This window comes from Geotrypetes seraphini, chromosome 4 (genome assembly GCF_902459505.1).
Source record: "Geotrypetes seraphini chromosome 4, aGeoSer1.1, whole genome shotgun sequence".
Taxonomy (NCBI): Eukaryota; Metazoa; Chordata; class Amphibia; order Gymnophiona; family Dermophiidae; genus Geotrypetes; species Geotrypetes seraphini.
Genome location: NC_047087.1, coordinates 316,372,623 through 316,385,078, shown reverse-complemented (window position 1 = coordinate 316,385,078; position 12,456 = coordinate 316,372,623). Strand labels below are relative to the sequence as shown.

Sequence of the window (12,456 nt, the reverse complement as noted above, 5' to 3'; positions counted from 1 at the left end):
TGCGATCTGATATATTATCCAAACAATTGAGTGTATTCATGAGGCAACCTACATGTGGAGGCTGCGAAATTACCCGTAATCAATGGAGGGAGCGTCCCCTCTGCGGGCAACAACCGCATAGCTGGGTAATAAGGCACCGACGGCATTAAATCCGTTTTCCATCAGTGGGGCTAGAGGAGGCTGGACAGCTCAATCCCACTTTGCAGCAGCCCGAGTCCCTGGCAATAAACGGCTAAGCGCGCCTAGACGCACCCTCGCCTAGACAGAGATCTCGGCGGCTCGCAAGAGCCCAGAAAATGGACATTCGCTGCAGTTCAGATGCCGACGCCGCCAGGCTGTCAAAGACCCTCCACCAAGAAGGGAAAGGCGGCCCAGACACCGAGGGAAAGCTCTCGAAGGAGCAACGAGGGACTTTCTCGGGGACCGACTCGGCTGAGCATTGCACGAAAAGCAACGCGCTCTCTTCTGACTCGGATTACTGCCGGAGAATTCTTGTTAGAGGTAGGATCTGTCAGTATTTGCAGGGGGGGGGGAGGGTTGTTAGGAACTATTTCTTTTGGTTTGTTTTTTTTTTAAATATTGTTTGGCTTTTACTTAAAAAAAACAAACAAGCAAATAATTTTCTTTAAACTTCTTTATTCATTTTTAAAAACTATAATTGTGCACATTAAATGATGCATTTACATAAAATATTAATATTACAGCACAATAAACTTGTTAAAAATAATGAGAAAAATTATTGACCAACAACTCATAAAATTACCTATAAACAACTTCTTAAACAGTGTCAAAACATACCCCTCCCCCTCCCCAGGATGGGTATGTTTTCCTCAATTAGATAAAGAAGTCATTCCTTACAATATTTAGTTAATGGTTCCCAAACTTTCATAAATTGTTTGTAACTTCCCTTCCATGCAAAAGTTTCAGAGCTTGTAGAATTGTTGCAGTGGTTTGGGCTGGTGGATTCAATGGGTGGCAAAGAGGGCATTTTTTTATTCCAATTAAATCTAGGTGGCAACTTTTTAAACGTTAATGTGGTGGGGTGGTTAGGGCTGGATGCATTTCTGTCCAGCAAGCTGGTGTAACCGAGAATTTTCCCCTTTTCCCCAGTGACTGCATTAAAAAAAAACCCAACAACTCAAGAGACCAGGAAACGGGGAAAATATATTATAATTATTATTACCACATTTGGATTTTTCAGATATCAACATTTTATTGTAAAATTAAGAAGTTCATGAATTATTCTTTAAACTATTTTACTGATGAGAAAACTAGAGCTGTGCATTAAACAAATAACTCTGGAAACAGTATTTAAAGATTTTGGCTAGTAGGAGGGGGTTGGGAAAATTAAAATGTGGCAATTAAAACAGATTTGTATATTTTTTTTAAACAAAAAAAATATAGGAAATATATATTAAAAAGTGGATGTTAAGAGAATGTTTTAATTCCATTTGATTGTATTTTCTGAATTTTTACAGACCAAAACATTTGGGGGGAATAATGATCAGGGCGTCCTACCCTTTTCTAAATTATCAGATATATTTGGTGGACGTTTTAAAATATGAAGTATAAAAACAGCGCAGCGTGGGCTCTAGGGTGCCCTATGAATCCTTTGGCGGCTGTTTGACCTGAGAGAAAGGTCACCTCGAAATAATGTGGTCTGCCGTGATTCCTAGTGCTTGCAATGAGAAATTAATATTTAGCATTTGCATTAATGTACAAACAGTTGCGTTCGCATTGGGCGCAGGAATCGAAAGTCCTTCATTTTGTTCCCAATGCCAGAAGATTTTAATTATGCAAATCATTCTATAAATAAGGCAGGTAGGTAGGCTTAAGTCGACCAAATGATTACAGGCTAGGCATGTTCAAAAGGGCTCCTTTTACAAAGCCGCGCTAGCCGGAAATCTACCGCCTGCTCAAAAGGAGGCGGTAGCAGCTAGTGCGTGCGGCAATTTAGCGCACGCTATTCTGCGCGTTAAGGCCCTAGCGCGGCTTTGTAAAAGGAGCCCTAAAATTACATTTATTCATATTAATCGCAAAAATGCGGTTTACAATAACAGAAAACTGACGATAGCCAGGAATTACAATAGAATAAAAAAGTTCATTAATTTCAGATTATCCTTCACTACAAATATTGCTATTTATCCTCCAGTCATATACTTTTGAAAAAGATAGATTTTAAGACCCTTCCGAAATATAGGAAGAAATGCATCTTGGATTGGAATTGTATTCCATCGTCTTGCTGCCAGATATGGAGTGATCTGGATTTTACCCATTTTGGACTTGGGACCTGTCAGTCTTTTTTTCCTAAAATGTAAAACGTTAATCAAATGACTCGTATGTTCCGAGGTTTCTCCTTGAATAATTAAAAAGCTATAATGCACGATTAAAAAATCCGCCTAGCCTCTATAAGGCAGCCAGAATAATTTTACCTAAAGAGACGTCACTATTGAAAAATTAATCAGGCTGCTAGAATTACACATACAAATGACTGGGAAACAAACTGGTTCTGACACTTCACAGTATAAGTGAACTCTGATGTGTGCACGAGTGAGAAACAAGTCTGGAGTTTTAGGGAGTTGTTGGTGGCTGATCACCCTGGTGAAACTCTTGACACTTCCCGCTTGTGGGTTTCTTTGGATCCCACTTGAACTTATTTTGAATCGCTTTTCCTTACCAGATGCCAAAGGTTCTATCAGAGAGATTATACTGCCTAAGGGACTGGATCTGGATCGGCCCAAGAGGACCCGGACTTCCTTCACGGCCGAACAGTTATACAGGCTGGAGATGGAATTCCAGCGGTGCCAGTACGTGGTGGGACGGGAAAGGACGGAACTGGCCAGACAGCTCAATCTCTCTGAAACTCAGGTAATGGGCAATGCTTAATCTTTAGGGTTTGCATCTTTATGAAACGAGGATGTCCTAAAGCACAACACCTAAAAATCCCTCTCAACCCCCCCCCAAAAAAAAAAAACACCCCAGGAAGGGAGAAAGGCAAATAGCCATTAAAACTAAAGGGGATTGTTAACCCCTCTTTTACTAAGGTGCGCTATGCTTTTTAGCATCTGATAAATATTAGCACGTCCTAAACACACGCTAGACGCTAATGCATGCATTATCCTATGGATGTTGATATAGCGTGTGCTAAATCCGCGCTAAAACGCTTAGCGCACCTTTGCAAAAGAGGGAGTTAGTTTTTCTTTGACAGTACTATAGTTGGGATACTTTGACGTCCAATCTGTGCTCGCTCTACATCCGGGCACATGAGAAATCGCTCATACATTCGAGGAGTGTCGCTCACAGAAACACTTGCAAATTTGGAAAATTGTTTGGTTTTTTAAAGAACTTGTTGCTCACGAGAAAAAAAAATTTGCACGCCTGGCCAATCCTTAGAGGGTTAATCTTCGGATTGAAAAAAGGAGACAGAATTGCACCAAATCTGATAAAGCTCCATTGATTTCCTGTGGAAGCCGGAATATGGCTTAAATTTTTCTGTTATGTATATCAAGGAGAAGCACCACTTTCTACGTCTCTTTTGCCAGGCTATTCTGAAGAAGGCTTAAGACAGAATTCTCCATTTTGATTTCCAGAGCTTAGAGGAATAAAATATAGCAGATTATTTACCTCTGTTGTTGCTTATCAAGCTGCAAAACTTTGGAAAAATTTACCAGTTCAATTAACGTCTGAAAAATTTTTTAAATAAAAGTTTTTAAAAGGCTCTGAAAACTAATCTGTTTAATGAAGTAGTAGAAAATTTCATGCTGATTTTAAGATTGTAATTCTGGACGCCATCTCCATTTTTTTATTGACGTTGAACTGCAATGAACTTTGTCGAAGTATCTGCGGTATAAGTAAATGCTGGACTGTACCCGAGTATCGCTTCCAAATGATATAAATTGTCTGAACGCAGACAGTTAGATGGACTCATATGACAGATTCCCACAGACTTTACTCAGTTGAAGAAAACCTTTGGATAGTGGACGAAATTTACGGCTCCTTTTACTAAGGTGCGCTAGAGGCGGTAGCACGCTGTTCCGTGCTTTCAGACCCTAATGCACCTCTGTAAAAGGAGCCCTTAGAAATTCATTCGTAGACTCTTAGAGGCACACATAGAGCAAACCCAGCCAGAGGCCAAAATTCGTAGATGCACACACGCATGTCCATTTTGTAAATACGCACACACCCCCATATACCTTGTTACATATTACTTAATCCCGCATTCGTCAAAATATAGAGCCCGAGACAGAAACGCTGTCGATAGTGGCAAATTTCAGACTTTATTTTTAGCTGTTTCTGCCCCTCCCCCCCTCCCCACCCCAACATACACATATGAACTTGATATGAAGTCTCAGAAACATGTTTGATCCCAAATTATTGGCGCTTAAAGGAAACTAAGGCATGTAACCGCTTTAGCGGTCGCTTTAGCATTTAGCGCCTTAGCGAACGGACCGCAGAGTCCTCCCACCCCAATGGCCAGACTAGAAGCCGTGAAATCAGAAGTGGCAAGGCAAAAAATCGGTCTGGACGTTAAATTCCCGAGATCTTAGGGGACTCCTAGGGTTTCTTAGGGGCCTTCGGAAGGGAAAAAGTGCAGGAAGAATTTAGGAGAGTGATGCATTCATACTAGTTGCAAAAAAATCGGAACTTTTCACATCCTAATTCTCTACAGAAGTTTGTAGCTTAAAAAGCGAAACTAAAGGGAAGCCTTGTTTGCTGTTTACTAAACTGGGGTCTTTTTGTTTTTAGTTATGTCAGTTTGATTTTTGGTTTTGCATGAAATCAAATGAGATCAGCACACTTGCCGAATTCTAACAATATGAATGTCCAGGTCCTTAAGGTGCAGTCTAAATCGAGAGGAAGAGGTCATTTGTCTTTTCTGTGTGATTGTGGAATACAATGATGTCACATTTTATAGCACAAGCAAAAAAAAAAAAACCCCAAACCCTCAAACCCCCCCAAAACCAAAACCAACTTTCCTGATGTTTTGAATTCTGCCTCGCGATTGCCTTAAATGACGCAATTCTACGATTCAATTCACATTCGCAAAAATGTTTTCAGGTTTAGTGCGTGCTTCCAAAACCATAAAGTCCCTGGGAGAGGCGAAGAGAACAAGGGGGTTTCGTTTGGTCTTTTCCCTTGCATTCCTGCCCCGAGTCCGCGAGAGAACTTAAGCTCAAAAAAAGTGGAAAGTTTCCTGCCCTAGAATAGTTGGGAGAGAGTGGAAAGGAAAAGCCTGAAGTATTTGGATCTGGATTTTCTTATTGCAGAACCTAAATATCTTTGCTGGTTTGTCCTGCAATAGTCATCGATAAAATTTGTTTTAAATACAAAAGGTTCCCTATGTTTCTCCTGGGTTTTTTTTTAAATTTAAATTGCTAATTCCCAGTTTCCAAGATATTTAAGGATCAAATATGAATAAAAAAACTATGAAGATAAACATCTCTTCTTGCCCTGGCCGTCATGCACCCACTGACTAGGACCTGTCCTGGGACTGAGGGACCTAAACTTCCCAGCCCTGGAAACCTGTGCTGGAAAGACAGGGAGACTATGTGATATTCACATTTAGTGAACATGTGTGATTGGTCTCTTCTTACATTTCGGATCTGTTCAATCCTTCTTTGAACACAAATATTTGTAAAAACCCTGTATCTAAGACAGGGCGTAGATTGAGAGGGCACTCGCCCAGTTTGTCATCTTTGCTTTGAAATAAAAATCAAACACGAACTGAGCTGTTATCCCCCTCCCCCTCCCCCATCCTCTTTCAACATGTGAAACTGACGGAGAAATTTAATTTTCAGAGAAGGGTTATGCTTTCATATAACAGAACACATTTATGCACCCTTCCTCAGTTATAACGAAAAGGACAGCAGTTTGATTCCACATTTCTGATTTCCACTCCTTTCCGTTTAAACATTTTTTCAATTGCAATTCCAATTGAAAATGATTTGTTTTCTGCTAGAGGCTGCACCGATCTATGGCCACGAGAGGCTGGAAGCTGTTGGGACGGGAGCCGGAAGGAGAACTCCCTGTCAGATTAAATGAAGTGGGTAGCTCCCATGAGGATTTTAGGAACTGCACAGGTGGCACAGACGGATTTGCTTTACTTTGAAGGTGGTGGTGGGAGGGAGTCCGTCTGCATCTGGTTAACAATTGCTTTTCTTAATTTAAACTTTTTTTTTCTATAGATATATTCAGTATATAGCTTGCAAACCTGGTGCGGGTGTGAGCTTATAGCTTTCATATTAATAGATGCATAGAAAAGATCTAAGTGAGAAGGGATAAAGTAGAGTTTGCTATGGAGGATGTTCTCCTCTTGTGACCTGGGACCTTGCGTGTTGCCTTTTGAGTCTTGCTACTGGTTCTGCTTCTGTCCCTGCAGGTGAAGGTTTGGTTCCAGAACAGAAGGACCAAGCAGAAGAAGGACCAAGGCAAGGACTCCGAGTTGCGGTCTGTGGTGTCTGAGACGGCCGCCACCTGCAGCGTCCTCCGGCTCCTGGAACAAGGTCGCCTGCTGTCCCCTCCGGGGCTGCCTGGGCTCCTGCCTCCCTGTGCCACCAGCGCCTTGGCCTCAGCCCTCAGGGTGCCCAGCATGGCCAGTAACAGCACTGGCACAGGAGCCGCAGGGACCTCGCCTCACCCCGCCGGCCCCCCCCAACCAGGACTCCAAGCCTCCACGCCGGGTCACGGCATCTTCAGCCTGCCGGTGCCCTCTCTGCTGGGCACGGTGGCCAGCCGTCTCTCCTCCAACCCTCTCGCCATGGCTGGCTCCCTGGCAGGAAACCTGCAAGAACTGTCTGCCCGCTATCTGAGCTCCTCCGCATTTGAACCCTACTGCAGGACCGGCAGTAAAGAGAATCTGGAGAAAAAAGCACGGGACTGACATTAAGTATACAATGTATTTATATTGATAGCAATCTATATACAGTATACACATTTATGTATAAGTGTATATGACAGGTTTGTGTCTGTGTGTCTGTGTATATATATATATGAGTACAAACACATACAGGTGCGCACACACACACACACACTCATTGTGATTATATTTATGGAATTATACGTTAGTAGCTTGCAAAGACCCCAACGTCCACTCTAAAATCCCTTTAAAGCCACACGTGATAAATGATAAGTGAAGGTCATGGCCTCTTATTATTTGCTACTTTCGTGTCATATGTGATTATCTGCAAAGGACATTTTGTTTTGGGAGTAGGCTCTTATCTGTTGCTGAAAAACATGTCTCGACTCGCGAAAACGCTTGGTGCGAGCGGTGGAATTTGCTGGGGGGAGGAGGGAAGGGGGGAAATGACCCCGATTATAGCTAGAAATAGATTCGACCTGGGCAAGAAAGCGGAGCGGCAGCGGTTCACTTTCAAGAGCCGGCTCTCTAAGCTATCGGTGGACCAGAAAGTCAGCTCAGGGGGATAGGGAGCCTGGGTGCAAACGTTATCAATTGCATTCCTGTCCTTTCATTTTTAGAAGAGGACATGTGCGGCTTTTTCAAACACTTTTTTTTTCCAAAGGTTTTCCCGCTTCTTTTTTTCCGGAACATATCTTCTGTTTAACAATTGCGAAATACATACTAAATTTTGATTCTGGTTCATCTTAATTAGCTCCAGACATCTATTTTTTCCCATCTTTGATGATAAAACCTTATTATTATTGAACTAGCAATACATGTTTTAACCAGCTTTGGAAGGCCAGAACTTACTTCCTCGGGACAGGACAATATGGCTCATCTTATCCTTTGTTTGATTTGATTTCTATTTATTATCTTTAACGTGACTAACAGCACAACCACCCTAGTTTTTGGGGGGCAGAAGCGCGGGTTGGTATCAGACTGTCTTACGAGGGGGTGCTGAAAAGTTGTCAGCCCAACCAACTCAACTTCCAAAATTCTGAGCGTTATTTTGCCACTGTTGCTGAAAAAGAGTGTTATCTTATTTCGTTAAGTGCCAATTTGCAGAAACCAAATTCTGGGGTCCTTATACCAAGACCCGCTAGCCGATTTAGCGCATGCTGTGTTTTGTGACGTTGTTTCAGATCATCGATTGAGCCATATCCATGCCATTGTCTTCTTGGGTGGGCCGAGAACCTTTCAGCACCCCCTCAGATCATCTGATTCAGAGTACAAGCCCAGACGTATCTTGCTGACCGCCAGTACCAAGGTCAAAGTCAGTCCTAGGATTTTCAGTACCTGCCTCAGACTTTCGGGGAGTTTTCCCCTATAACCCCCACTGCCAACACCCCATTTGAATCAGGAAATAAAAATCCAGGATCAGCTCACCAGGTCCTGATGGCCCACAGCCAGTGTTCATCTCACTGCTTTTAGTTTTCAGTCCAAAATAGTCACGAGCAATATTGTTAAGCAAATCTCTTATGTCTATTTCTGGGAACCCAAATCTCATGGGTGCAATCTCATCTGGTATCCTACTGGCATCTGCTCACACAGATCCCAAATAGATGGTCCCCATGAAATTGTCCCCAAAATAGTGTTACTATAGTCGTTTGGAATGGCTAACGTAACCAAGATAGGGATGGGTAAAAATATATTAATAAATATTATCAGAGAAGAAACCATTATCCCATGAGACAGGTTAAAATCTAGAGCAGTGTCTCTCAAACGGTGCGCCAAAAGAGATTGTGGGTGTGCCATGAGAGATTCCAGAATTTTACTTTATTTTTAAAAAATTCCCTTCATAAATAGACACTAGATTAGATGGCGTGTGTGTCACGTACGGTCGGTGTGCGTAAGGATACAACCGCCCAGATGAGCATCGTTCTCTGACGTGCTTGCTCCTTGGAAACTAACGACAAGGAATTTTATTTTTTTTATGCAGTAGTTATCCTAACTTGAGCAACAAAGCAATCAAGGCGTTGTTCCCGTTTGGATCTTCATATCTTTGCAAACTTGGATTTTCAGCTCTGCCAAAAATTAAATGACAGAAATTCAATTTTAAAAAAAGAGAACAACCCGCAGATGGTGGATCATGAAATGCGCGTTTTGCTTGTCGACTACTGAGCCAAGCTTGTCCTTCACATCGATTAGCAATCCTGGTCTATCTACTTTAGTTTCACCGTTGTTACAATTACCCATACGTAACTTAAAGAACTTTAAATAAATAACTCTCAAATTTCATTTTTTGTTGGTTTTGTAATTTTATAATTAATGTGCCAGGAAAAACATTTCAAAGTTTGAGACACTGCTCTAGACAGACCATGCACAAATGCTTTCTACAGGATCCCCAGTGGATAGGTTTTTTTTTAAAGGTTTAATGCTAGAAGCCGAGGGGCTGATTTTCTCTGCTCCACTTTCTTCCCCCGTTTAATATTAGAGCATCATATAGTGGTCTGAGTCTCCCTTTTCAGATATTTGCTCCTTTTCAGCTGGAAAGGCGTTTGCAAGTTATTGCTTGGGGGGAGGTGAGGGGCTTAAATGTTTACGGTAAAGGCAGAAAAGTATAAATCATCTCATTTCTGCTGCTTTCAAAGAATCGCACACGAATACATTAACAAAACAAAAAAAAGCTAAAACCGATTGTGACAGAAAATGTGCGAAGGCAAATCGCAGACTTCATTCTTCATTTGGTGTTGCATCAAATGAAGAACTATAAGACAAATCTGCTTTTCCCCTCCAAATAGTCCTTCCATAAAGTAATTATAATTTAATAAAATTGAAATTAATTATAAGCATCGCTTTGCTTTTTCTTTTTTTTTTTTTTTTTAAATCAATCTCTATATATGTTTTTCTGTTTTCTTTTTTGGGCCAGCAGATGTGTGGTCTTCGCTTGAGAGTAATTTGAGGGCGTACCGCAAACCGCGCTCACATTTTGATGCTTTACCCAAAGGAGGTAAAGCTCCCCACAAAGGGCAGCCTGTTCTCATTCATTAGGGGTGTTGCTTGTAGACTTTTGTGCGATGCTTTTCAGGTTGCATAATTACCGGGCATCCAAGTCTAACCTCGGACAAAAGGAAAGGGAAGAGAGGAGTGACTAAAGCAGTTCAAGAATTTGGTGCCAGACTGAGGGAAATGAAACGCAGACATGAGTTTAGGGAATCCACGGTCAGGGGTTTTAGACTGGGGCGAGCGAGAGAGAAAGAAGCGGGGTGCCCGCCAAACTGCTCGACGATCTAGGTGTAATTTTACGCCATCTCTGCATGTGAAGAGTTGAGGCAAAATCTACAGGAAAAGAGGCAGGTCCTGTGGTTTTAGGGAAGACCCGTGAAAGAAAAGACCATTTCTACTCTTTGGGTTTCACAGATTGTGGAAGGCAATCGAGTCCCCTCTTAGTCTAGCCCTGGGAAAGCCATTCAGTGTTTCTACAGCTTGAGAGGAGAGTGGATACAGTCAAAACCCCCTAAAAAAAGCTTTTATCCAAGACTGCTTTGCAAAGATGAGTATCAGCTCAAGAGAAATTAAATTCTGCCTCAGAGGTGGACTCAAAAAAAGACTATTGGAAAATGCTTCTTCAAAGCTGCGATAGCGGTTTTAGTGCTTTGAGCTGGCGTTAGTTCTAGCCACATAGCGCGGTTTTAGCGCACGCTAAAATCCTGCATGCGCTAAAAATACTATCCCAGCTTAGTAAAAGGAACCCAAAGTTTCCTGAATAAAACCCTGGCTTTGTTAATCTAGTTTCTGCCTCTGGCACTATCACGTTTTAGATGTTTATTGGGTGTCTAATGATATGTAAGAACATAAGAACTGCCTTCTCCGGATCAGACCTTCGGTCCATCAAGTCCGGCGATCCGCACACGCGGAGGCCCTGCCAGGTGTACCTCCGCGTGTGCGATGTGATGAGAAAGACACGAGGGACCACTGAACAGTTTGCAGCCCAACTGACGCTTTTCGTTTCAATGAGGCAAATGGGCCCAAGTATAGGGAAACCAAGCCATTGTGACATCACCGATGAGGTTGGCTCTTAGGCATTGGTGGAATGAGGCATTATGACATCACAATACCAGGGGTCCAACCAAGAAGAGAATGATGTGGAGCCATGAAATTTACAAGTTATTCCACACTTTTTGTTTTAAAGAAAGCAAATGCATCTAGTGAATGGGCACAAGTATAGGGAAACCCAGCCATTGTGACATCACTGATGAGGTTGGCTCTTAGGCATTGGTGGAAGAGGCATTATGATGTCACAATACGAAGGGCCGCTGAAAAGTTCTCAGCCCAGCCAAGAAGAGAATGATATGGAGCCATGAAACTTACAAATTATTCCACCCTTTTCTTGACACTTTTCGTTTCAATGAGGCAAATGGGCCCAAGTATAGGGAAACCAAACAATTGTGACATCACCAATGAGGTTGGCTCTTAGGCATTGGTAGGATGATGCATTGTGACATCACCAATGAGGTTGGCTCTTAGGCATTGGTAGAATAATGCATTGTGACATCACCGATAAGGTTGGCTGTTAGGCATTGGTGGAATGAAGCATTATGACATCACAATAGGAGGAGCTGCTGAAAAGTTCACAGCTTAGCCCTGAAGAGAATGATGTGGAGCCATCTCCATATCACTCTCTTCTTGGCTGGGCTGAGAACTTTCCAGCGGCCCCTCGTAAATACCAGTAGAGTAAGGAAAATATTATATTTATTATAAGCTGCGGACTTTGCATAGGGAGAGCTGTTGACTTCACCCACTACAATATAGGTAAGTTCACAGACAGAGTCTTCAAACATTTCGTCTTTTTTTAAATGTTTAGTCCAGCTTCACCCTCTTAAGAATAAGCTTGGCCAAGGTTTCATTTCATCACAATTATTCTTTACAGTTCATATTTTTAGTAAAAACCTCTCACCTTAATAGATTTCTGACACCTTTGGCTTTAATAAAAATGTCCGAGTCAAGACTTCAATTGACTTTGGAAGAGGCGCTTATGAAGCCACATGAAATGGTACTGCTCGTGACTCTCGTGAGATAGGAAGTCACTTGGGCCCAATTTCTGTAACCTAATGTTAGGCCCCTATTATGGAGGCACCTATCTAAATGGAAGAACAAGCTCAATTAAGCTTTTTAATTAGCAATAATTGAAACTTAGGCGCCTATCAAGAAAGAGCGATTCTGTAACAAGGCGTCTCTAAAAATTTAGGTGGCCTTCAAAAAACTAGGCGCTGTGCATGTTAGGCGTGGGCGTGGCTTCGTGGTAGGCGCCTTGTTACAGAATCGCTGCTCTTAAGCTCGCATGGGAGCCTAACTTTTAGTTGGGCCTAGAGCTGGCCTATTTACTGGGTGCCTCCATAATAGGAGCTGCTCAGCGCGATTCACTAAACAGCGCCCAATTTTACTTGAATCGCGCTGAACGGTGCCTAAGTAGGCGCTTCTTATAGAATTTGCCCTTTGATCTCCTGTTGTATGTTTGAGTACTAATACCCGGCTCTGCCACCCAATCTACAGCTATTTCTTATTCTGCCCTGCTGCCGCCTAACTTAACTGGTTTAATTGGCTTTAGTCAGTGCGGT

At 42.3% G+C, this 12,456-nt stretch overlaps 1 protein-coding gene across 1 annotated transcript; it reads left to right on the top strand.

The window, feature by feature from the left end:
• The first annotated feature begins 296 nt into the window (after positions 1–296).
• Positions 297–6,880, top strand: VAX1 (ventral anterior homeobox 1). The gene is made up of 3 exons (XM_033940098.1): positions 297–501; positions 2,681–2,868; positions 6,380–6,880. The coding sequence occupies exons 1-3, from the start codon at positions 297–299 to the stop codon at positions 6,878–6,880; spliced, it is 894 nt and encodes a 297-aa protein (XP_033795989.1).
• The last annotated feature ends 5,576 nt before the right edge of the window (positions 6,881–12,456 follow it).